Source organism: Peromyscus eremicus, chromosome 8a (assembly GCF_949786415.1).
Source record: "Peromyscus eremicus chromosome 8a, PerEre_H2_v1, whole genome shotgun sequence".
Classification (NCBI taxonomy): Eukaryota; Metazoa; Chordata; class Mammalia; order Rodentia; family Cricetidae; genus Peromyscus; species Peromyscus eremicus.
In genome coordinates this window covers 42,620,406-42,646,055 of record NC_081423.1, presented here as the reverse complement: position 1 = coordinate 42,646,055, position 25,650 = coordinate 42,620,406, and the positions used below count along the sequence as shown (strand labels likewise).

At 49.4% G+C, this 25,650-nt stretch overlaps 1 protein-coding gene across 6 annotated transcripts; it reads left to right on the top strand.

Moving 5' to 3' along the window:
* Positions 1 to 1,496: 1,496 nt before the first annotated feature.
* Positions 1,497 to 25,095, top strand: Znf496 (zinc finger protein 496). Of its 6 annotated transcripts, XM_059270779.1 has the most exons (11): positions 1,497 to 1,732; positions 1,934 to 2,132; positions 3,892 to 3,994; positions 4,098 to 4,183; positions 4,333 to 4,759; positions 5,033 to 5,210; positions 8,953 to 9,029; positions 15,543 to 15,675; positions 16,191 to 16,304; positions 17,330 to 17,440; positions 22,789 to 25,095. In XM_059270779.1, the coding sequence occupies exons 5-11, from the start codon at positions 4,370 to 4,372 to the stop codon at positions 23,535 to 23,537; spliced, it is 1,752 nt and encodes a 583-aa protein (XP_059126762.1). In that variant the 5' UTR covers positions 1,497 to 1,732; positions 1,934 to 2,132; positions 3,892 to 3,994; positions 4,098 to 4,183; positions 4,333 to 4,369; the 3' UTR covers positions 23,538 to 25,095. The 6 variants fall into 6 exon arrangements, with proteins under 6 accessions (XP_059126762.1, XP_059126765.1, XP_059126760.1 ...); XM_059270782.1 differs by lacking the exon at positions 4,098 to 4,183 and having other exon boundaries at positions 1,934 to 2,069; positions 4,380 to 4,759; XM_059270777.1 differs by lacking the exon at positions 4,098 to 4,183 and having other exon boundaries at positions 1,934 to 2,069.
* Positions 25,096 to 25,650: the final 555 nt, after the last annotated feature.

Sequence of the window (25,650 nt, the reverse complement as noted above, 5' to 3'; positions counted from 1 at the left end):
GCCTGAGATCACCTGATGGGGCCTTGATGGGCATGGTTTAACACAGGTGTTCTGACTCCCAGACCACAGGCCGGGCTCAATGCAGAAGAAACACAAAAGGAAGGCATAGTTAGAGCCCTAGGCAGCTACCAAACAGGGAGACGGGACCTGAATGCTGACAGGTGTAAGACCAAGAGAAGAAACTGAAGGGGAGGGGTGTGGGGGGAAAAAAGCCACATGAAGTGTACCAGCCATCTCTTGGCCCTGCATTTTACCTGCTTGAGGGCTGCAATAAGGAAGCGCAGGAACCCCAGCAGCCAGTAGCCAGCAGCCACCCTTGGGGGTCTCTGACTGCTCTAGGACCTAGAGTCTAGGCTGTGCCTCCTGGCTGACGTTCCTGAGAAGGGACTGGCATGAACTGTAAATCTAGACAAGTTGAAGGTGGCTCCTACTGCTATCTACAGGTCTCAAGTCCCAGCCCTGGGTGACCCTGGCTCGGATTTGCTGCACTTGAACAAACCATTCACTCACCCGCTTGGTTCATCTCTTAATGTCACAAAATCTGGACGTTTGACTCGATACCTACTAGTCGGAAGTGGTTATCCCAGTTATTAAAGGAAATGGAAGTACACAGACCCACAAGACAAAAACAGTCTGCCAGTGACGGGTTGTCTCCATCAAGCCACCTTCTTTAAGGGAACCGACTTCCTTCATGTACCCTTGAAAGAGGATCGTTAGAAAAATCAGCACAGTCGCTTACTTCTGGGCAGAACTTCCTTTGCCTCTTCCCTTTGACAGTCTGGTTCCATTGTCCAGCCTCGGAGAACAGATGTGGGGGATTTGGACTCTATTCAGCACAGGACAGATACAGCAGGAATTGGTTCAGATACCCTAGTTCTTGGTTGCTTCTCACTCTCCGTGATGAAGTAAAAGTCTGTCCTGTCTCTCTGCAATGTATCAACCTCTTTAAACTAAGCCAGCAACAAGCTCCCTGACTCTCACTCTCAAGATTGGCAGCCCTCTCTCTCCGTACTCACCAGGACCGTCCTAGTGCTCACAGAACACAGAACGCTACAGCCTTCCTTAAACAGAGACACAGCGGATGATTTCCTCGCCACGAAGGCGCTGGCCGATGCTTCGGCGTGCCTAGTGGATCGTCGGGTCTGCCTTTCTCCATCCAGCCTTGCTGGCCTGGGTGGCTCTGGAAGCGCTGGCTTTGAAATGGAATTTTGGCTGGAAGGGGTTGGGCCACACCGGCACAGACTGGATGCGGGTGGCCACAGAGCAATCCCCCTACACCTCATCTCTCCTCCTCCCAATTCTGGCATTCCGCCAGCGCCGCCAGACCGGCCCTTCCCTGCGCCCACAAGAGAGGAGCCGGGAAGAGCGGCGCCCCAGGCCGGCCTCCCCGGCTAGTGGCCGCGCGAACTGGCCCCCAGCGCCCGGGTCCCGTCGGGACGCGCGCATCCCTAACGAGCTGCGGAGGCCCACAAAGCCAAAGCCCGGGCCCCGCGCCCAAGCCGGGCGAGCACAGAGCGGGGCGGGGCGGGCCGCGCGGGCCGGGGGTGTCGGATGTCACCCCCCGCGTACACCTCGGCCGGGAGGCGGGGAAGCGAACCACTGAGATGAGGAGACCTCCTCGGTCCTAGAGCGGTGCAGGAAGTGTCCCAGGGGAGGGAGCCGGAGGGCTCCGGCCTTTCCTTTCCGCGGCGGCCCGGCCTGCGCGGCCCGCCAACCGGGACGCTGCTCAGCGGTGAGTATACCGTGGTCTGTTCCCCATGTCCTGCTGCCTGAACCCGGATCCTGCTCCCCACTTCCTGCGCTCCGATCCCCAGCCCTGCGCCTGGGTCCTGTTCCCTGTTCTCCACTTCCCGCGCCCTGGCCCTGATCCTTGCTCCCAGCGCTGCGTCCTCATCGGTGCCCTCGGGGATGAAGCAATACGATTGTGTTTCAGGCGTCTCCCTTCGCTCCCAAGCCCAGCTGATGCTCTCTAGATGATCCCGAGACAGGGTTGGCCTGGCCAGGAACGGAATCTGGCCCATGCAGAGGAGCCGCCTCGGGGGGAGACACCAGGGAGACCGGGCTGGAAGGTGAGAACCTGCTGCCCTGCAGTCCCGGGCTTCGAGGTGAAGAGCCAGCAAACCTGGAAGAGTGTAAGCGACAGAAACCCCATAGTTCTCCTGGCCTAAAACACCCTTCTCATTCCTTCCCTCCGATCCTGCTCCTTCAGTAACTGCTTTGGGCAAGCCCCGCCCCTGGGGGAGCCCTCCCCTCACTAACGGTAGTTCATTCATAAAGCTTCCGCTCCCGAGGCTCCTGCGCGCCAGGTGCCAGGGTGACAAAGAGGCAGACGCCTGTCTGGCCTAGGGGCTCTCAGGGCAGTCCCACAGCGGAGCTGAGTGCTGAGGGTGGGACACTGGGTACCCCACCATGGGGTTAGGCCTGAGCCATTCAGGGCCCAGCAGGTGGGAGATAGTGGGCGGAGGAAGCTGGAAAGAGAGCGGGCGGGGCCCAGATTGGGTTCTTAATACCGGAGAACGATGTGAGAGTAGTCGCGGTTCACAGCCTGTTGCTTTCAGAGTTTCGCTCCGGCTGTCTGTTTGTCTTTACTTCGGAAATCAAAGGAATACAGGAAACTTGGGGTTCCAGGTGGTGTTCGGTTGCTTGGTGGCTTTTCTGGTATCGCTTGTCTTCCTGCAGAGTGGTGCTGCCCTGCTAGGACTCTCTTCCAGGTGAGGGTGTGAAGAAGGGTCAGCGGCCCTGCCTGGGGTTCCCAGAGTCCTGAGAGCAGAACCCTGTGTGTCTCCGTTTGTTCGGAAGTGTGGGTCAGAGAACACGGGTCAAGTGGAGTGACCATGCTTTGCTGTGTCCCTGGTGTGTTTGCTCTGTTTTGTACGTGATGTCCAGGGTGGGGATAGAGAACCCGAGCTCCACCACGTGTGTGTGGCAATCTGTGGCGCCAAGAGTTCCTGAGATCGGAAGGTCACGAGAGACCTTCCCTCATGACCAGGAAGGTCTGTGAAATCAATGTGTACTACTGCCTTGAGCATGATTTGGAAAGAGCAAGAGATAGGAACGGATGAGATTCAAGTAGTTTCTTTCTTTTTTTTTTTAATCACACTTTTTGATACTAAAATGTAATTACATCATTTTCTCCTTCCCTTTCCTCCAGCCCATCCCATGTCCCCTCCCCCTCAAAATCTTGGCCTCTTTTTCTCTAGTTGTTACATTGTTTTACACACACACACACACACACACACACACGCACACACTTAAGCACACACACACACACACACACTTAAGCACACACCCGCATGCCTAACAAGTAACTTCTTAGAATTTTTATCTTTTTATTTTTAAGATTTTATTTTTCAAATTATGTGTACACCTGAGTAGACATCTGTGTACAGGTATATGCGCTTGAGTGCAGTGCCCTTGGGGGTCAGAAGAAGGTGGTAGAGACCCTGGAGTTGGTGGAATTAAAGGGCTCTGTGAACAACTTGACTGAGGTGGATGATGGGAAAAGTAGTGTGCGCTCTTAACCACTAAGTTGTCTCTCCAGCCCACGTTGGACTCAGTTTGGTGTAAGGCTTGTGGTAAAGCACTGATGTTTGGGGAAGGGGAGCAGTTCTGGTGCACTAACCTAGGACCTTGCATCTCTGCCACTGAGCTGCACCCCTAGGCCTAGGGACGGGCTTTTTAAATACAGTGCTCTTTCTCTCTGGTAAACCTCTGTGGCTGTCTCTGAGTTCCTCCTCTGCCTGGAAGTTTTTTGCCCCCGCGGACACACAGAGTGCAGGCTCTGTTGGGCGCCTGTCCACCCATCTGTCCTTGGCAGAGTGGCAGTGCCCCCTCGATGGTCTTGGACGACTCATCCTTCGCTTCTTTTTTTTTTTTTTTTTTTCCTTTCAGATCAATTTGTGAAGATCTCAAGAACAGAGACAGTGACTTTGGCTTCAGAGCTTCAAGATTGCGGCCTGCTGGGGCTGTCCTCCAAGAGGACCTGTCCACAAAGGTATCACAAGTCCTGCTTTCACGTGTCTGCATGTGGCCTTGTTTACTCCTGGGATGCTGGAAATACCAGTGTCCTGTTGAAATGCCACCACTTTTCTCCCCAGATTTCCTGTCTCCATTGCCACCAGTTAGGGGAATCTACATGGAATGATGCTGGTGGGAAGGGCCATCTTTCTTTCTGTCCCCATGTGTAAGGACCAGCCACACCAACATTTCATACATTTCCCGGGGATTCCTCAAAGGGCTAGTCTCCCGTGGGCTCTGTCTGTCACCCCCACCCCCCAGAAACAACCACAGAAGACCAGAGCATTGAAGCCAGCGATTTCTGTTTGGAAATAGGGTCGTCTTCTGCCGCTGACCCCCATCAAATCCCATCATGCCCACAGCCCTGTGCCCACGAGTCTTGGCTCCAAAGGAAAGTGAGGAGCCCAGGAAAATGCGGAGTCCTCCTGGAGAGAACCCCAGCCCTCAGGGTGAGCCTCCCAGCCCAGAGTCCTCTCGACGCCTCTTCCGCCGGTTCCGCTACCAGGAGGCTGCAGGCCCGCGGGAAGCCCTGCAGCGCCTCTGGGAGCTGTGCCGGGGCTGGCTGCGGCTTGAAAGGCACACGAAGGAGCAGATCCTGGAGCTACTGGTGCTGGAGCAGTTCCTGGCCATCCTGCCATGGGAGATCCAGAGCTGGGTGCGTGCCCAGGAGCCGGAGAGCGGAGAGCAGGCTGTGGCTGCTGTAGAGGCTCTGGAACGGGAGCCAGGGAGACCCTGGCAGTGGGTGAGCACCGGGCATCTGGGAGAGGGGAGCCCTGCTGACCTTGTGAGACCCCTGAGCTCAAGATGAGAAATTCTGTCTAGATGCAGTATTTGGCTTCCTAAGAAAGCAAACATTACTCTCTGAAGTCTAAGTTGAGATGATTGTTACCTGTTGTGTGTGGCCAGCAGGACCAGAAAGGGAGAGGGGCCTATGCAGAGCTGTGCAGAGCCTACAGGCAGGGCCCTGTCATCCTTCTGTCCACCTGGCCCTGACCTGCTCTCTCTGGGGTTGCAGCTCAAGCACTGTGAAGACCCGGTGGTAATTGAAGATGGCGATGGACCTGGGCCTCAGGACCTGGAACAGGAGCGAATGTCAGCAGAGTCCCAGAGCAACCCTGATGCCCAGCCTGTGGCCCTAGCACAGGGCCTAGGGCTCCTAAGCAGACCACCAGGCCAGCCCACTGAGGACCCAAGTATGTAGCCTGTCGTGTGAGTTGGGGAGCTGAGTTACCGTCTGTGTGCTCTGGTGTTGACTGTGGCAATGGCTTCTTTACATTCGGTTTTCTCCTGTCTCCTCTGAACTTTGCAGAGCAGCTGACCCAGAGTCTCTTCCTGGTATTGAGTCCTCCCAGAGGGAAGGCCTCTGAGCAGATGGTGTGATGTTATATGGTCCTCTTTCTTTGAGAGTGTTCTCAGTGGAGACATATAGTCACTGTAGGACCGTGGCCTCATCTGAGCACGGCTCTAGCTTCCATCCTCTGAAAACCACATTGTCTTGCCTGGGTTAGCCTGCAGCTGTAAGAAAATCTAAGATCCCCCGGGAGAGAGCTGGCCTCTCCTGCAGATGGTCTCAGTGCCTTGTGGCAGGGCTTTGGTATCTGTTCAAAGCATCCAAAGCTATAGAGGGGGGAGTGTCGCACACAAAGCCAGAGCCACCGTTCCCTTGAGCTACAGTAGGTGACCTCTTGGTTCCTTGAGGTTTGATCTCAAGGTGACAGTTCCCCAAAGCCCCTCAAGGCCTAGGGACCCTGTGTCCCTCTTATATAACATTGGCATAGTGGCCTGGTGGTACACACCTTTAATCCCAGCACTTAGGAAGAGTCAGGTGAATCTCTTAGTTGGAGACCGGCGTGGTCTATATAGCAAGTTGCAGTCCAGTTAGAGGTGCAGGTGAGGCCCTGTCTCAAGAAACAAGTGAACAAAAGAGAGCATCACGGTTTTGTTCTATTTTCTGAGATCTAGCTGTGTCGCCCAGTCTAGCCGGAAACTCAATCCTCCCACCTTAACCTCCTAAGTGCTAGCTCCGTTCACAGCATTTTTATATAACTCAGACATATTCTGTGTGCTTTCTTTTGTTTCTCGTTTTTTGATGCCTTCTACACTGTAAACGCTAAAGGACAAGAAAAACGTATGCACCGTTCATTCTTTTTGTCTGACTGGTGGTTGAGTTGGGCTAATGACCCTGGAAAGTTGTGGCACCTTGAAGTTTCATACGTGTTTGGGTGGCCTTGCCATGTTACTCTAATTATAATGGGAAAGGTGCATTCTTGTGATTTTCAGCCATTGTTCCTGGCATTGAATCTTTTGAGTGAGCAGGAGGTACAGCTCTGGTAGGGCGCTGCCTAGCGTGTGTAACTCCCAGGTTCACTCTTCAGGTCCTCACCCAAACTAAAAGCAAAGGCTCTTCTCTGGTTTTTCTTTTTTCCTTCTCTCCTTCCTCCTCTCATTCCTTTCTCTTGGTTTTTCTGCTTCCCTTCCTCGGGTTGGCCTCAAATTCATGAGTCTCCTGCCTCAGCCTCCTGAGTGTCACGATTACAGGCCTGCTTGATCACACTTGGCAATAATGGTCTTTGTTTAAAGAAAACTGTGCATGTGTGTGTAATATATATATATATAATATATATATTGTATATACATAATTTTTCTGCCTGCAGACGTTTACTGACTTCTGCACAAATCAGAACTCTTGGGTTTCTCTTGGCTCGAAGTGAAGGCTGGTGTGTTGATTTGGTAGGGATGCCCACCAGTATTCTACACACCTGGATCACTTACCTAACAGCAGTTTATTCTTTCACAGCAGGTCTGAACTGAAGGACAGGTCAGCCGTGGGTTCTTCCTTTAGCGGATAGACAGCCCTTCTTGCTGTTACCTCCCGTCTGTATAACTGTCTTCTGGCTACCCCTCTTTAGTGATACCAGTTATGTTGGATTTGGGCCCATGCACATACATGATCTCATTTTAACTTAATTGATTCTTTGGAGAGCCTTCCTCCATATACAGTCACATTCTGAGGTGTCTAGGTTAGGATTTGAGCATGTAAATTTCCAGGGGACATAGTTTAAATATATCAGGAAATAGAAGGAAAGAGCCATTTCCCCAAATCAACAGTACTGTGCAAGCTGGTGAGCAGACCTAGGGGAGGAATGCTCAGGAAGAGGCCTGCTGTGAAGAATCTTCTAGATCCCAGTTGTCTGAGATAACATAACATCCACTCTGGCTTTGGGTTGCTTACTTGAGCAATACTGGTGCAGGATTTCCTGATGCACAGCATTTGGGAAAACATTAAACACTAGGATTTGCTAGAGATACATATTCTAATTGTGAAGCTCTTCCCCCAAAGCTAGGCTTTGTTTGGGTAGAATAAGATCCATCCATGATAGGTGGTGGGCATTGCAGAATTAAAACTTCCTCCAGATACCACAGAGAACTCTAGAACTTGCTTGGAAATAATACACTGTGTACTCTGTTTATTGAGACCACATCTCATTAGCCTGGAACTCACTGTATAACTCAAGTTGGCCTCAGAGTTTGGATGTTTGTATCTCAGCCTACAAAATGCTGGGCTTGTAGCACCACTGTACCATACGAAAATTTTTAATTCTGTGTATGAGCAAAATTGAGCCGTGCTTGTCATCCTGTGCCTGGTTTATTTCTCGTAGGATATGCATTCCAGGTTCACCATGTTGCACCAGTGATAGGATGTCACCCTTTTTTTGTGGAGGGGGGGTGAGGGGGGAGAGACAGGGTTTCTCTGTGTAGCCCTGGCTATCCTGGAACTCACTCTGTAGACCAGGCTAGCCTCAAACTCAGAGATCTGCCTGCCTATGCCTCCCAAGTGCTGGGATTAAAAGCATGCGCCACCACCACCTGGCTGTTTTTCTTTTCTTTTCTTTTCTTTTCTTTCTTACACATTAGATATGTAGATTTTTTTTTTTAATTTATTCTTCTGTCATACAATACATCCCTACCACAATTTCCCTTCCTTCCCTCCACCCAGCTCCTTCCCCTCATCCACTGCTCTTCCATTTTCCTTCAGAAAAGAGCAGGCCTTCCAGCTATATCAACCAAACATGGCATAACAGGATGTGATAAGACTAGGTACATCCCCTCATGTCAAGGCTGGATGAGGCAGCCCAGTAGGAGGAAAAGGGTCCCGAGAACAGGCAAAAGACTAAGGCTGTGCTAATTCCCATTTTCAGTAATGACACAATGGTTCTCTTTCTGCATCCTCACTAACTTGGATAACAGTTTTCTTGTGGAGCTTTGCAGGTGTCAAGCTTACAAATGTATATGGTCCCACATCGGTCCTCACCTTCAAAGAACCATAGTGCCACAATTTTAGCCTTCATTTGGGCTTTTTTAAATATGCGTCCGTATCAGTGCAAACATGCTATGGCATACATGTGATGGTCAGGGGACAACTGGTTCTTTGTAATGTAGGTGCCTGGGATTGAACTCAAGTCATTGTGTTAGCAGCAAGCACCCTTACTCACTGAGCCATCTCACTGGCCCTGTGTTTATTTTTTGAGACATGGTTTCTTAATAGTTGAGGCTGGCTGATTCTCCTGCCTCCACCTTCCAAATGCTGGGATTACGGCATGTAATACCGTACCTGGCTCTTGGGCGTATTTTAGATGCTGAAACAGGTCCCTGAATCTACGAAAGTTGAATAGCTAATTGATCAGGCCATCCTAAACCCAGGCATTCTCTGTGCTAGCCCCCATTGTCTATTTGAAAAGACTACCGGAACCCTTGTGGTTTGCAAAGTGCACATTTTGCAAATTAAGGCAGAGTGGGGTTTATGCCGAGCACTAGGAATGCTCGCTGTTGGTCCCTCTCTGCTTTTCTTTCCTCGTACAATCTGCAGCACAGAGTCCAGGAGGTGTTGGGGCCTAGGCCTGGCTCCCTCTGGGACATCTTTTTCATCTCTTCCAGTTCCGCAAGATGTTTTCCTTGTTCAGGAGCCAAGTATCAGGGACGCCCAGCCGGTGACCACCTGCCAGCTGCCCCCGGTGAGTGATATCCAAAAAAAGCTCATCTCTGAGCTGCCCCACAGGACAGTTCTGTAGACAGTTCTGCTTGCTCAAGGACCAAGGTGAGCAGGACTGGGCTTTAAGATGCCCATTGCTTCTGCTGTTCGTGCAGCTCAAAGGCCTGCTTGCCAGGCCACTCCAGGAAACTGCAGGTGTACATATAGAGCCCCGGGAGTAGACTTCTCTCCTTTTCGAAATTCCTCCAGTGAAGAGGAGAGAAAGCTGCCCTTACTTCACAAGGAGAGTGTTTTAATGAGGTGATCTTCCAAATAGTAGCTACATTTCCGGAAGAGCGCAGAGCAGTTGCAGCACCATCATGTGACCACGTGTAGGTCACATGGGCAGCCTTGGTGTCCTGTCTGTGTTCTGGGTCACGTTTGCTTGCTTCAGTGTTGGGGGAGGGGCTGGTGTTCGGAGAGGGTGGAGCCAGGATCTGGTCTCACAGGTGGAGTGCATTTCTCTCCAACCTGGTTTCTTGATTTACTGAGGTGCTCAGCAGACCTTAGCTTTTCCCTTCTCATTGCCCTTTCTACTACCTTGTGAGACACTATGGTGTGACCTTCCCCCAGGGAGTCCTCCACAGGGCATAGGGCTGCACCAGCACAAGACTGTTGAGAACTGACGACATGCATAGGTGACAGCCCCTCTCCAAAATGCTTAGGGCCCTTAAGTTTGGGGCAGGTGTTGAAATAGTTGCATACATAAAATGAGAACTTGGGCTGGGGTGGTGGTGACATTGCAGCCCAGCACCCCGGGAGGCAGGCGAATCTCTGAGTTCAAGGTCAGCCTGGTCTACAAAGTGAGTTCCAAGACAGCCAGAGCTATTACACAGAGAAACCCTGTCTTGGAAAACAAAACAAGCAAACAAACAAACAAAATGAGAACTTGGAATAAGACCCAAGTTTATGCATGTAATTCATTTGTGTCATATACATCTAAAAATAAACTGAAGGTCATTTTATGCCTTTTTTTTTTTTAAGAGTTTTAATTACATGTTTTTGTCTGTGCCTACCATCAGTCATAATGATTGTGAGGCTAGCTGGGACTGGGAGTTCCATCCACAGCCCCAGCTTGTGTCTTCCTCCCTTTCTATAGATCACTTTCCTGTGCCGTGGCCTCAGCGTTTGGTACCCTCTGTTCTGAGTTAAAAGGGAGAGCTTTGGGGATGGTCATGAGGTCATAAGCTCATAGTCCTCAAGAATGAAGTTGGTGCTTTCACAAAAAAGGCCCCAGATAGGGCTGGGGAGATTGCTTAGTTGGTAAAGTTATCTTGCTGACGTGAGGACCTGAGCTCAGTCCCCAGAACCCACATAAAAAGCCAGGCACAGTAGTAGTACTCACTGAATCTCAGTACCAGGGAGGCCAAAACAGGTGGATCCCTGGGCTCCCATAGTCTACTTGGTGTTAAGTTTCAACTCCCCCCCCCCCAACAAATGCTGAGGTACCTATTTAACATATCTAAGCTGGACCTCCCCCCTGGTTCTCCCAGCATCCCTCAGTTCCTACCTGTTACAGGGTATGGATTGTAGCATACCCGCCCTCCACCCTCAACTCTCCAGCCCAGGGTCTGGGCTGCTCTTCCCCAGAGACTCTTCCCTGTATAATCCAGACATTTTAGGTACCCTCCCCCTTTTGGACCTTTGGCCTCCTGGCTGCTGTACCTGGTTCCCTTCTCTCCCTTCTTCCTTCCCTCCCACATGGCTCAGCTCAGTATGGTCATGTCCACTCTGGACTCTCCCAGATATCCCTGCCTCTGGCTATCCCACATAGCTACAATAAACTTTCCTCCACCATACCTTGGAACAGTCACGTACTTTCCTTTTTCTTTTCGTTCACTTGGTGAGTTCCAGGCCAGGGTGAGGCCCTTATCTATCAACAACAATGACAACCAAAAACTATAAAGGTAGATGGGAATAACAACTGAGGTTATCTTTGTTCTCTGTTCATACCCACACTTATGCAAATGTATGTGCTTGTACATGCATACACAGATAGCCCTCAGAGACTTGCCTTGTCCCTTCTGTCTCAGAAGGACACAGTGAAAGGCCCTGACAGTTAAGAAGTGGAGCTGCAGTTAAGGGAACTGACTGTTCTTCCAGAGGACCTGGATTTGATTCCCTGCACCCACATGGCAGCTCACAGCCATCTGTAACTCCAGTTCCCTGGTATTCAGGACCCTCTTCTGCCTTCTTAGGCACCAGGTGCTCAAGTAGTACACAGACAGGCAAAGTTCTCATATGCATAAAACAAACTGAAAAGTTGTTTTAATGTTTTAAAAGAACCAGATGGTTCCAAATGGGAACCGAAGATGGAGGACTGTGATACATTCCTGAAAGTGTCCTTAGGACCTGAGACTAAGGAACTCCATCTTGAGATTTTGAGAGAGGGAAGCAAGTGGTTCATACTGAGCCTTAACTGCTTGTAGACTACAGGGACGGACACTCTCAACGGGAAGGACACTAGTCCATGAAGACGAAGGTCTTGTTTTTTCCTCTTTTTTTTTTTTTTTTTTTTTCCTGAGGCAGATTCTTACACTGTAGGCCAGGCTAGCCCTGCACTCAGGACCATCTTTCTGCCTCAGGCTCCTAAGTGCTAGCAGGATTACAGGTGTGAAGATATGGTGCCACCCTGTCTGGCTCTTAACTCTTGCTACTACCTGGCTGGTTGTTTCCAAAAGCAGAATGCTGTGACCTTGATAGAACTTGGGCAGAGGAAAGCAACGTGGGTAGATTGTTTTCTTCTTTGCTGGTTTAGCCTGAAACTGAGTTAAAAATGATTCAGCCTCTTCTCTCCATTCTCTGGCCTGTGGCTCAGAACACCTCAGAATTTTTTTTCTACCATTTCCTCTTTTTATTTGTTTAATTTTAGGTGTATTTTGTATGTATGCATGTGTACCATGGGGGTGCTAGGAATCAAATTCGGGTCCTCTGTAAAAGCAACAGCTGTTCTTATCTGATGAACCATCTCTCCAGCCCTCCCCCACCCTTTCCACTGGACTCTGAGAGAAAGCCTCCCAGATGACTACTGTATTTTCCTGGGCTCTAAGCAATCTGTGTTCAGTCTCATCCTCTTTGGGGAAGGCTTTTTCCTAGGAAGTCATGTTCTATAGAGGAGGATGGTTGGTAGACGAGATCTGTGACGTATCCTTTAGCCTAGTTACCACAAGTGGTAGGAGAGAGGAAGGTGGGCAGAGAATATCCAGTCACCATGAGGCCTGTTCTGTATTTTTAGAAGTGGCTTCTTTTGGAAAGGCGTAGGAAGGTAGTTCAATTTTTTTAAGCAAGCATATGCCTGGAATTTGGTCTACCAATTTACATAGTTGGGAGAGAGAAACTGTTCAGCATTTAGAGATTTTTAACAGTCAAAGGACCTGCAATATAGATCTGCTAAGCCTATAATAGTTTGTTTTTTCTGAACAATGAAAATATTTAGTAATTAACTTAAAAAAGTACTAACAGACTAAGTATGAGTAAGTCCATGAGACCTGGGGGAGCTGCTTAGTTTCTTATCTAATATTTTCCACATGGGAATTTGTTGCCCACACAGCAAGATACTCAACCAGTGCACCTCCTTACTCTGTTAATGTATACACCACAAGGCAATTTGTTTGTCTAGCCACTGGGTTTTTTTGTTTGTTTGTTTTCTGAGACAGGGTTTCTCTGTGTAGTCCTGGCTGTCCTGGATCTCACTCTGTAGACCAGGCTGGCCTTGAACTCAGAGATCCACCTGCCTCTGCCTCCCAAGTGCTGGGATGGAAAGCCTGTGCCGCTACCCAGTTGCTATTGGCTTTTTAATCTATTGAAGAGGCCACCCTTGCAACAAGCAGGAAGAAGTAGCACATCATCATTGCAAAAGGGCTCTTCCAGAGGAGCTCAAGGCAGCTTCCTGTTCCTGGTAAATACTTGAGAGATTTTGGCCAAATCAAGTCCCCACAGAGAATGAATTGCTTGGTTTCCTGAGCCAGGTATGGATACAGGTGCACTGTCTCTTGTGATTCATCCTGGATTGTCTCAGGGCCCATGGGTGGCAGTCTTCTCCCCAAGCACCACAGATTTGTCTTGTTTTGTTTGACTTGGTGATTAAGCTGCAGGTCACATTGCAGCATCCAGTCTGTCTGGACTTCCATCTTAGACAGTCTGTTGAGGCATTTTGTTTTCAGTTCAGCGTCTGCCTGTTTGGTCATACTGTGGTAGGTTTTGGGGGGCTAGTGAGAGTGTAGTATGAGCACTTGGCATGGGTTGACTAGATCTACTGATGGACTAGGCAGAAGATGTGAGGTTGGAGCCTGCATCTCTTGGTTTGACTGGTGGTCCTGAGGAGGAGGAGGAGGAGGAGGAGGAGGAGGAGAAGGAGGAGGTACTGAGGACGGCTGCTGTGAGAGCTTTGTGGGTGGGTGGCAGACCTAGCATTTGCTGGAGATGGTGAGATTCTGATTGAGCAACCAACTTTCTGTATCTTGGCAAAAGGAATGAGAATAACTGTCCATCAAAACCTTAACAACCCAGCATGGTAGCATACCCCATTAATCCAAGTGCTTGGGAGGCTGAGGCAGGCGAATTAGCTCTACACAGTGAGACTTGTCCCAAACAACAAGAAACAAAACAAAAAAAGCCTAGAGAGATGCTTCAGTGGTTAATACTGACTGCTCTTCTAGGGGACCTTCATGGCAGCCGACAACTATCTGTTAACACCAGACCCAGGGACCTGACGCCCTCTTCTGGCCTCTACAGGCACTGCAAGCATATGGTGCATAGAATTGCAAGCAGATCAACTTGCAACATAAAATAAATCTTTTAAAGTTTTTTAATTAGCCAGGTGGTGGTGGCACATGCCTTTAATCCAGCCAGGAGGATCTCTGTGAGTTCGAGGCTAGCCTGGGCTACAAAGTGAGTTCCAGGAAAGATGCCAAAGCTACACAGAGAAACCCTGTCTCGAAAACTGCTCCTCCCCCCCAAAAAAATTTTTTTAATTAAACCTTTTGTTATTTTTAGTGGCTTAAAATTGCAATCTAAAACACAAGGGCACTAACTGGCTTTATATAGCATAATCAAAATTACAATCAAAATAAAAAATAATCTCAAGATCAAAATTAGCATAGTAACTATAGAGTAAGCAAAGGGGGTCCAGCATGAGAGGCTGGAGAGATAGCTCAGAGGTTAAGAGCACTTTTTTGTTTGTTTGTTTTTTGAGACAGGGTTTCTCTGTGTAGCTTTGTGCCTTTCCTGGAACTCGCTTTGTAGACCAGGCTGGCCTCGAACTCACAGAGATCCGCCTGGCTCTGCCTCCCGAGTGCTGGGATTAAAGGTGTGCACCACCACCGCCTGGCTAAGAGCACTTGTCACTCTTTCAGAAGACCTAGGTCCAGTTCCCAGCATCCATGTGGTGACTCACAACTGTCTGTAACCAGCTCCAGGGGATCCAATGGCCTCTTGACCTCTGAGGGCACCAAGCACTCTCATGGTACAGATATACACAGACAGGCAAAACAGTCATACACACACACACACACACACACAAAATAGATTTAAAAGAAAATTATTAAAAGAAAAAAGAATTAGCAGCTCAAGACTTACTCAGACCTTGGGCAAAAGTGTCATTCTCAGGCTAGCGCTCATTTCCCTGAGCTCAGAAAGAAGCTCAGAGCTAGTGCCAACATCCCAGTGACCTTGTCAGGTCGGCTGCAGATGTCCTCACCAAGCATCTGAAACCTCCTCTCCAGGAGGTTGTAAGCAGTTTCTTCCAAGATCTGTTCGCTGTAAATGAAACCACCAACCTGGACACAAAAGATGGTTTTCCCTTAACAGCCTTAATGAGTTCTTGGCAATACCCAAGACTTCCCTTTTCAGTAGCTAAAGAGCCTCCGGCCCCAGAGGAGGATGCTCAAACATCTGTGTTTCCCAAAGGGGTGGATCTGAAATTGCAGATAACTGAAGGTCAGGCTTTGGGCCAAGCAATGTTGGAAGTTCCCATAAATTTAGCTGAGTCTTAATTCCATTTGTCCTTTTTACCAACCCTGAGGGCTAGAGGTGGTAGGCATGGTGAAAATGTAATAATACTGAACCCCAGAAAGCTTCTTTGTCGCTTCCTCCGTGTGAGGACCCTGGGTCTTCTCCCCTGGCCACCTCCTGCAAGACAGGGTTTCTCTGTATAACAGCCCTGGCTGTCCTGGAACTTACTCCGTAGACCAGGCTGGCTTCGAACTCACAAAGATCCACCTGCTTCTGTCTCCTGAGTGTTGGGATTAAAAGCCTGTGCCACCACTGTCCAGTAAGGAGCCTCGGTCTTTAAACCAAAACAAAAAACAAAAAAAGAACAGCAGGCTCCTACCAAGGGCCCATCTGCTATGCCTCGGTCTTGATTTCTGGCCTCTGAAGTCATCAGCCATAAATGCCTCGTGTTATATGTCACCTGACCCTGGCATCTGGTTATCACAGCTGATATACACAAAGGCCCTGCTCCTCCCCAGCTGACAGCCCTGCTCTGTACTTTCAGAGCCGAGTTTCTCCATTTAAGGACATGATCTTATGCTTCTCAGAAGAAGACTGGTCCCTTTTGGACCCGGCGCAGACTGGTTTCTATGGAGAATTCATCATTGGGGAAGACTACGGGGTCTCCATGCCGCCAAGTAAGACCTAGCTCTTCATGCAGCCGAGTATATGTAAGGTGGGTGGGGGGCCTCAGTCTGAGTGAGAGACACCACCTGTGTGGCTGAATCTGTTCTCGTTACCCTCTTACCTTGACAGGAAGCTATCTGTACAGGACCACAGGGAGCTTGTGGGTGACTTGGCTGTCCTAACATGTAGATTCGGCTCTTAGGCTCTGTCCCACAAACCAAACATGACATTATTTCAGTGTTTCCCTCAGCTTCCAATCATTCTTGCTTCAATAGCCCCTTCACATGTATTCAGTAGGCCTCAGAGGGACGGTCCTAAGCCCTGGCCTACTCTGTCGTATGCTGCCTTTCACCCTTCCCCAGTTTCCTGGCCTTGCTCTCCTCTATAGCCCCAGTGGTCCATGTCAGATCTCAGTGGCTGTCTCTCCTCAGTCTCTTGGGCTGGACAAGGGTTACCTCACTGGGCCTGCCCTGGTCACCTGCAACAGCAGGTCACTGTTGAAGGTATCCTACCTCTTTGTGAACAGACGACCTTGCAGCTCAGCCAGCTCAGCCCTCACCTGAAGAGGAGAACGGGCTACGGGTTACCGAGATGACAGACCTCCAGGGTAAAGACGCCGCACCCCAGATCTCCTGCTTAGGTGAGTGACAATCCTGAGGCAACAAGGTAGAAAACTGTTGTAGCCAGAGCATCCCCGGTATTCCTCCTCAGCTCCCCGCCCCCCTCTTGGCATTCTGTTTCTTGCCTCGCCTCTGACTTCTTTTGGTTTTTTGAGACAAGGTTTCTCTGTGTAGCTTTGTGCCTTTCCTGGAACTCGCTCTGTAGCCCAGGCTGGCCTTGAACACACAGAGATCTGCCTGTCTGCCTCCCGAGTGCTGGGATTACAGGCGTGCGCCACCACCGCCCGGCGCGCCTCTGACTTCTTGTAGAGAGTGGGAAGTCTGGGTTTTGCTGTCCGTTGAGACTGTGTTCCTCAACCAGGACTAGTAGAGAAGGGAAATGTCTTCTGCTGTCCGTAGTAGCCTTGTGTTTGTGTAAGGCTCTCCAGAAAAGTGGTCAGATGCTCATGGCTGAGGACTGGGCACAAAGCACAACTCCTTTAGACACTGCTTGCCTGTGCCCTACTCCCACACACAGATTCTGGGAGAATTCCATGGGAGAGATGGGCTAAGATTCATCTGCACCACATGTCTGTGTGCCCAGAGTGTGTGCGTGCCTGCATATATGTGTGTGTGTGGCCTGTGCTGTGAAGGGAAGAAGCCTTTAATAGAATCAGCAGCAACACTGGACCTCCATGCCCACAGGGCCCTCCCATCTCTGTCTCATAGGATGACCACAGCCTATTTGTGGAGGTCTGTGGCCTAAAGATCTGTACAGGGCCTATCTTTGAAGAGGGCAGTGACCTTAGGGTCAATCAAGCTCTTGTCTATGGCCACAGAGCTAAATGGGCAGAACTAGAACCTACATAATTCTGTCTGGCTTCAGAACCTAAGTTCATGGTGTTTGCTAATTTGCCTTCGGGTTCATTCACTCAGTGGAATGACCCCTTCATGCCAGGCCCCAGGAGGGAGCAGCACCTGCAGATCATAGCCTGCCTGTTCCTTAGTTGTTTCTGGGTAGTGATACCAATATATGATAAATGCTTTCTCCGTTTTCTTTGCAAAGACCTTCCTAGTCTCCAGCCATTCCAAGAAGAAGGAAGGAAATGGGAGGAGCTGCAGGTGCCAGAGCTCCAGTCCTGCCAGCAGGGGGCGCTCACTCAAAGTCCTAGTCCAGGTGAGGAGCCTGGGTGTGGTGTGTGACCCTGTGGTGCATGGTATGAATGTGGGGGAGAGGAGATGATGGGCATGTGTGTGCGTTGATTTAGGACAGTAGGAATTAAGCTGTTCCTGCTGACTGCTGCTGTGGGGTTGTCGGCCTCTCGTTCTGGTTTTGTCCTGCTGTTTCCCCATCCCATAGTGGCTGCCTTTCCTGGGTAGATTGTCGAGGGCTAATGTAGCACTGCTCTATACGTAGTGAGCGTGTTTTTACGGGATGATGGGTGGCCAGAATTCCAAGATGATCTTGTTGGAAAGAGCGGTTCTAGAATGCGGAAGCTACTGCTGCCCTCCCAGTAGAGTCTTGTCATGGTAAACGTAACCCCTTCAGAGGCAGACTACAGTGTTCTGTCCTTGGACATCCTCGGGGATCAGATGTTCTCCATAGCACACGCAGGCACTGCTGAACACCCCATGTCACTCACAGTGGCTTCCTACAGTTGTCTAGAGTCACATGTTTTTTTACTCGTGACGTTTTTGAAGGGAGGGCTAGTGTGTCCACTTCGTACAGTGCAGGGCACTCAGCCATTAGTGCTAGGCTTCCCCTTGTGTAGCCAGGAGGAGACCTCGCTCTGCCAGTACTTTTGTCTTTTTCTTTTCTGCATTTTGTCATTCATATGTATTCAACATTTTTAAATGTTTTCTGACCTTTAATCCCAGCACTTGGGAGGCAGAGGCAGGTAGATCTCTGAGTTCAAGGCCAGCCTGGTCTACAGAGCGAGTTCCAAAACAGCTAAGGGTATACAGAGAAATCCTGTCTCAAAAACAAAAACCTGTTTTCTTTTGCTAATGACACAATAGGCCTTAGTCTTAGAATCTCTTGCTATAATAAAACACCATGACCAAAAGGAACTTGGAGAAGAAAGGGTTTATTGCAGCTTATAACTCTTAGGTCACACTCTATCATTGAGGGAAGTCAGGCCAGGAATCTGGAGGCAGAAACTGAAACAGAGGCTATAGAGGAGTGCTGCCTACTGGCTTGCTCCCATGACTTGCCCAGTCTGCTTTCTTACACAACTCAGAACTGAATGCCTAGAGTTAATACCACCCAAAGTGGGCTGAGTCCTCCCAAATCAGTCATCAATCAAGAAAATGCTCCACAGACTTTCCCACAGGCCAGTCCTATGGAGGTATTTTCTAAATTAGGATTCCCTCTTCCCACATGACTCTAGCTTGTGTCAAAGTGACATAAAATTAACCAAACAACCCTTGTCAACTTGATATACAAAACACATCACTATTAAGTCATAAACTTTCCTTTCTTGTTTGTCCCCAAGATCTTGTATTTTCAAGATGCGGTTTCTCTGTGTAACAGCCCTGGCTGTCCTGGAACTGTCTGTAGACCAGGCAGGCCTTGAACTCAGAGATCCACCTGCCACTGCCTGAGTGTCAGGATTAAAGGCATGCGCCACCATGTTCAGGTCAAAACATTCCAACTTTTAAAAGTTCTACAGTCTTTAAAATTTAAACACTTTAAAAGTTCAGTCTTTTTGCCAGGATACAACTTTAATGCCAGCACTTGGGAGGCAGAGGCAGGCTGATCTCTGAGTTCAAGTCCAGCCTGGTCTACAGAGTGAGTTTCAGGACAACCAGGGCTATATAGTGAGATCCTATCTCAAAAACCAAACCAAACAAACAAAAATGTTCAGTATTCTTAAAATGTCCAAAGTCTCTTTTAAAGTACAAAGTCTCGCCAGGCAGTGGTGGTGTACTCCTTCAATTCCAGCCAGAGCTACACAGAGAAACGTTCTTGAAATACCCCCTCCCAAAAAAGGTTCAAAGTCTCTGCAATTACAAAGTCTCTTAACTGTGGGCTCTTGTAAAATGAAAAATAAGTTACATCCTTTCTTAGTGCAAGACAGAAAAACCAGGGCACATTCAAATAAAAACCAAAGTCCAGCACTATAAAACTCAATGTTGAATGTTGAAAGCAGGGACTTATGATCGTTGGGACCTAGGCAGCTCTGCTCTCCAGCTCTGCTGTCCATAGCCAACACACAGCTTGTCTCTTGGTCTCCAGTGCACACCCTTTCTTAATATGCTGACAACTGATTGAGGTGACTGCCCACAATACAGATGTATCACACCAGCACACAGATATCACACACAGAGACCAACCACACTATTATGTGGAAACTGAGTCCAGAATCGTAGGAAGCAAAAATTTGTAGAAGTATGGTCTAAGCAAAAGATATATTCACTCCTAGGGAGAGTAGCCTAGGCAGCAGGAAGAAAGAAAACAGTGTCTCCAACAGTTTCCTTAGAAATCTCTTGAGCTAAATATCCATGCTATCACTTAGCTCTGTTTGTCACAGAACACCTAGCACACAGTTTAGCCAAGTTCTACTGCCACTTTGCAAGAATCACCTTTCCCTTACACATCAATACCTTGTTCTGGCTTCATCTGAGACACATCCCTGTTTCTACCAGCCACCTCTTCACATCTGCCAATAACATGCACCTTAACACTCTCCCAGTCTATCCATTTCCCAGTTCCGAAGCAGCTTCCACATTTTGAAATATTTCTTACAACTGTCCCCATACATTTGGTACCAAAAGCTGTGAGACTGAGACTGTCAGAGTAGCTTACCACACACAGATGGAGCTTTTTTTTTTCCTTTGCTGTGTGTGGATGTGCTGGTAGAGGCCAGAAGAGGGCATCAGTTCTCTGGAAATGAGTTACAGATTGTTGTGAGCAGCCATGTTGGTGTTGGGAATTGAACCCAGGTCCTCTGGAAGAGCAGCCAGTGTTTAACCACAGAGCCATCTCTCTGGCCTCACACTGACCATACTCTAACCACATAAAAGTTTTTCTCGGTTCCAGAGGCCGCTAGTGCAGGATCAAGGTCTTACTCGAGTGGGCTTCTTCCCAGCTCTGCACCACCCCACCCCTCCCATGATCTTCTCTCCGCCTCAGGGTTCCTTTCTGTGGAAACACCAGTTGTGTTGGGGCCTTACCTCTGTCTTTTCAGATTTAAAGACCAGCGGTGGGGTAGAGTTTCCTGTGTGTTCTGCTCACATTTTTCCCGTCACCCTCTTGCTCCTGCTGGTCCCTTCCTTGCTGCAAGTATCTCCCTCTCTGCTTGAGGTATTGAGTATTGAAGGTGAAGCCGTGTGTGTGCTAGGCAAGTTCACATACTGAGTTAGCCAGGTGAGCCTTGAACTCATTCTGTAACCCTGGTGATTCTTAAACTTTCAATCCTCCTGCCTCAGCCTCCTGTGCAGCTGGCATTACAGGATGTCCCATCAGGCTGGCTTATTTTTCTTTCTTAAAAGATTTATTTTGCCGGGCGGTGGTGGCGCACGCCTTTAATCCCAGCACTCGGGAGGCAGAGCCAGGCGGATCTCTGTGAGTTCGAGGCCAGCCTGGTCTCCAAAGTGAGTTCCAGGAAAGGCGCAAAGCTACACAGAGAAACCCTGTCTCGAAAAAACAAAACAAAACAAAAAACAAAAAAAAAAAAAAAAAGATTTATTTTTACTTTTTATTTGTGTGTGTATGTGTATGTATGTGTGTGTGTGTGTGTACATTCATGTGGGTACTAGTGGAACCCAGAAAAGGGCATCAGAGTCGCTGGAGCTGGAGTTCCGGGTTGTAAGCCACCTGACCTTGGTGCTTGGAACCAAATCAGGTTCTGGAATAGCAGCAAGCCACCTCTCCAGGCTTCTTTTTTAAACTACTAGGTTCTACATAGATGTCAACTTGCCTGTTGAGAAACTGTCTCCAAATACAGTGGCGTTCTACCATCCTGGAGGTTACTTCAGCATTTGAACACTGCATTTGGAAGGCACAGTCGGTTCATGGCTTCCTACTGTCATAATTTCATCTCCTAGTGAATAAAGGAGAGACCTTTGTCATCCACTGTAGCACTTCTTTCGCTGAAAGCTAGCAGTGATTAATAGAAGAAAGTTGTCAGTAATAAGAGCTCAGTAGGGGGTTGGGGATTTAGCTCAGTGGTAGAGTACTTGCCTAGCACGAGGCCCTGGGTTTGGTCCTCAGCTCTGGGGGAAAAACAAAACAAAACAACCCCCCCCCCCAAAAAAAAAAAAAAAAAAAAAAAAACAGCTCAGTAGCACTTCCTACCTGTCCAGTCTAAGGTATAGAAAGTCTTTCTCAATTTGAGTTGTCTCACCAGCAACCTGGAGATCAGAGCAGCTGTGGTCATTTCAGTCATGTAGATATGGCTGCATGGGCTTAGAAAAGCCTCCTGGCTAGAAAGAGACCTCTCAGCTGTAAACCCAGAGGAGAGATGAGCTTTGAAGCCCAGCTTCTAGCTCCGTCAAGCAGACTTAGGTTGGGAAACAGTGAGTGTTGTAGAATATTATTTTAAGATGTGTTACATTTGTTTATGCTGTGGAACATTTGTTTAATGATGTAAAAATGTGTTGCATTCTTTTATGTTGCATTTGTTTAACACTGTGAAGCTGTGTTACTTCGCTGTCTAAAACACCTGGTGGTTGAGTTGAACATCCAATAGCGAGGCAGGAGAAAGGCTAGGCGGGCCTGGCAGGCAGAGAATAGATAGAAGGAGAAAAATGGGAGGAAGAAGAAAGAGCAAGAGAACAAGGAGATGAGGATGCTAGGGGCCAGCCACCCAGCTGCACAGCAAGCCGTGGAGTAAAAAGTAATGTAAGGTATACAGAAATAGTGAAAGGTAAAAAGCCCAGAGGCAAAAGATAGACGAGATAATTTAAGAAACTGGCTAGAAACGAGCCAAGCTAAGGCCTGGCAAATAATTAAGAAGAAGCCTCTGTATATGATTTACTTGGAAACTGGGTGGCGGGCCCCCCAAAAGAGCAAAGAGTAAAACAAATAAGGGTCAAGTCCTGCTACGATGCTTCTTTCTCAGGCTTATCCCCGTGGCTGGGAGAGTGCAGCAGAAGTAACACAGCTCTTGTGGGCCATGTCCCCGTGGCTGGGAGAGTGTGCAGCAGAAGTAACGCAGCACTTGTTAGAGTCTAGGAACAGAGGGGGCTGTGCACACCATGACTCTAACATGGTCCCTGAACCTCCAGGGTCCTTGGCACGGTGCCTAGTTAAGTCATATAAATGGTGTGTCAAAGGTTTACACAGATAAGTGCCAGTTCTTAGAATGTGAAGTCCCAGTGGCTCATGAAAGCCGGAAAGAAAGATACACTTGCTACACCAGCAGCCCATGCATAGAAGCCAGACCCTCAGGAGTTACTGAGGAACATTATAACCCCAGAGTCTCTGGACCCCCACTTAAGCCTTTCTGAGTAGGGTTCCTAAGGGCTGGGGCAGGAAGTAGTCCGGACTGTTCCACTGACCATACTGGTTTCCTGTAACAGGAGGTGACCCACCACCCCTAAAGAGCAGCCTGGACCAGGAGGTGACCATTGAGATCGTGCTGTCCAGTTCTGGGGATGAGGACTCCCAACACAGCCCATACTGCACAGAGGAGCTGAGGAGCCCTACAGAAAAGCCCCACAGTCTCCCGACCCACCGGGGCAGCACTGAGGTTGGGGGTGAGGTACAGACCTCACAAAAGTCTTATATGTGTCCGAGCTGTGGGAAGAGCTTCCGCTGGAGGGTCAACTTCATCCGGCACATGCGCAGCCGCAGGGAGCAGAAGCCACACAAGTGCTCCGTGTGTGGGGAGTTATTCAGTGACAGCGAGGACCTGGATGGACACCTGGAGACCCATGAGGTCCAGAAGCCCTACAGGTGCACTGTCTGCGGGAAGAGCTTCCGCCTCAACTCCCACCTGCTCTCCCACCGACGGATCCACTTGCAGCCCGACAGGCAGCAGCCGGTGAAGAAGAGTGAGGAGGACGCGTCGGAAACGGAGGGTACAGGTGCCCATGCCCTGGTGGAGAAGAGCAAGGCCAAGCTGGGCTTCCAGTGCGGGAACTGTGGGAAGAGCTTCCAGCGACACGACCATCTGGTGAGACACCGTAGCCACTGTCACCTGAAGAGCGAGGCCCATCCCCTCCAGTGTCGGTACTGTGTCAAAACTTTCCGGCAGAATTACGATCTTCTCCGCCACGAGCGCATACACATGAAGCGTCGCTCCAAGCAGGCTCTGAACTCATACTGAGCAGGGTGTGGCCCCGTGAGCTAGTCCCTGCCCGAGCACAAAGCCCGAACCACCTGCCCTTTGCTCTCAGGTAGTGTTCAACTTCTGGTGCCGTGCCTCTTCCTCCCCAGATAAAGTAGCCACCTGAGCAGTCTTTCTACTGTGCCAAACCCAGGGAGGCGAGGCAGCTCCAGCCTCCAGAGCTGCATCTTAGAGACCTCCAGCCACTTGCTCCAGCCCTCAAAGGGGCTGGGCTGCCCCAATCCAATGGCTTCTAGGGGTGGGGTGTGGATAGTGGGGAGCTGTCCTCAGAAGTCAGCCTGAGATTATTGTGTACAGGAGAGCGTCCCACAGATCCACAGATGGCCAGGAGGGCCTTTAGGATCTATTGGGGATTGTCATGAGGCCTGATTAGGCCAGGCCACTGACCATATGGGGATCAGGAGCTCACATTTTAAAAGTGTGTGCACCTATCCCAGCAGGTCTTCGTTTTCCCCCAAAGATCATTCATAAATGTGTGGTGGAAACTGCCTGTCACCACTCAGATTCCTCCCCTTTCTGTCTGGGAATTGAGAGTTCAGCCCCTGAAGTCTCCTCTGCCGGGCAAGCCAAACCCTGCGACAGAAGCTTCTGTGAAGCCGTGTCCTTCAAGGATGTTGACTCCAAGGCAGTTTGTTTAGTTTCCTAGCGTGGTTCTAACTAGTACTAAATAGGCTCTGCTAACAGCACAAGGCTGAGGTCTGGTGTCAGCAGGATTGGTCCTTTCTGAGGCTGGAAGGAGGGAGTCTCCCTGGGTCTGATGGTCACTAACACTTGTCTGCAGCCCTGGGCTTGTACAAATGTCTCTCCATTTTGCCTTCATCTCCAGTGTGTCGGGTCTCCAAACTTACCTTTTGTACAAGGATCCCAGTTTTGGGGTTGGGGCTCACCCTGTCTGCTGCAGCAGAACCCCATCTACATCTGGAGCGGCCATTTCCAAATAAAGTCCTATCTTGAGGTACTAGGAGTAAGGACTTCAACAATGGGGTTTGAGTGGACATAGGCAAACTCCAGATAATTCTGTGGTGCTGTTATTTTGCCTCAGATGAACCAGTTGGAGCTTGAGGTAGCTTGCTTGCCATCTTTGAATGCTGGGTTTGATCCCAGTTGTCTGCTCTCAGAGCTGCTGGTATCTACAAGGAAGAATCTTCATCCATGGCCTTTAAGTTCAGAGCCTGGCATTCTGGGGTTGGCCCCTGGCAGGAGACCTCAAGCCATCAAAAATGTGGTCTTACTGGCTGGGCTCAGCCGTGAGGGTGTTGGCCTCAGTGTGACTCTGACTGGACTTGAGAGCTGCAGCCAGGCTGGTTCTGTAGGCTGTACCAGCTCTCAGCTGTCAGGAAACCTGGGAAAATGAATTCAAGGCCTCTGGTGCTCTCTCCTGATTTTCACATCAAAAAGCCTCTAATCCAGACCCAATCAAAGAATTATGAGGCTTTCTTTTTCTGCTCAGTACATCACCCAGAAATAGTAAATGCAATAAAACCATTTGGTCACATCTTGAACAAGAAATAAACTGTCGGAAGTCCTAGTTTCTAAATAGTTCTCTTCTATCCTTGTGTCGGGGAAAGGGAGAAGCTGGGTCTTATGGTCAAGGGAGGGGAGACTTCCACATGGAGGCCAGGGTCTTTGTATTCGCCCTGTCTACCCCTGCACTCTTGCCTGAAGCTCACAATTACCTAAAGGGGGAACGTGGTGCTGTTCCCTTGTGTATATGACAATCAGCTAAAAAATACAGGGGACAGTAACGGAGATATCCCAGGTATACTGCAGATACTGCCAGGGTGCCCTCTTGCTGGTCCAAAGCCTTCCAGGGCATCGCCGTAACTGGAAGGTCACTTTCACCTGTCTTAGAAGCCCGGGGATGCAGCTCAAATCCCACAGTTTCCCCTCAGTCGTTAGTAGGAGTTACCTGTGAGGAACAGTGGCAGACCTCCTCTAAACATCCCGTCCTTACTGGACCGCATTGGTCTTTGTCTCCCTCTGGCTGCTGATGTCTGTAGCCTCAGCTGAGAAGAGCCACTTACTCCTCCGGGTCTTCTCACAGTAGCCCATAGAAGGCTGCAGATGGAGACCCTACATCTGAGAAGCCTCC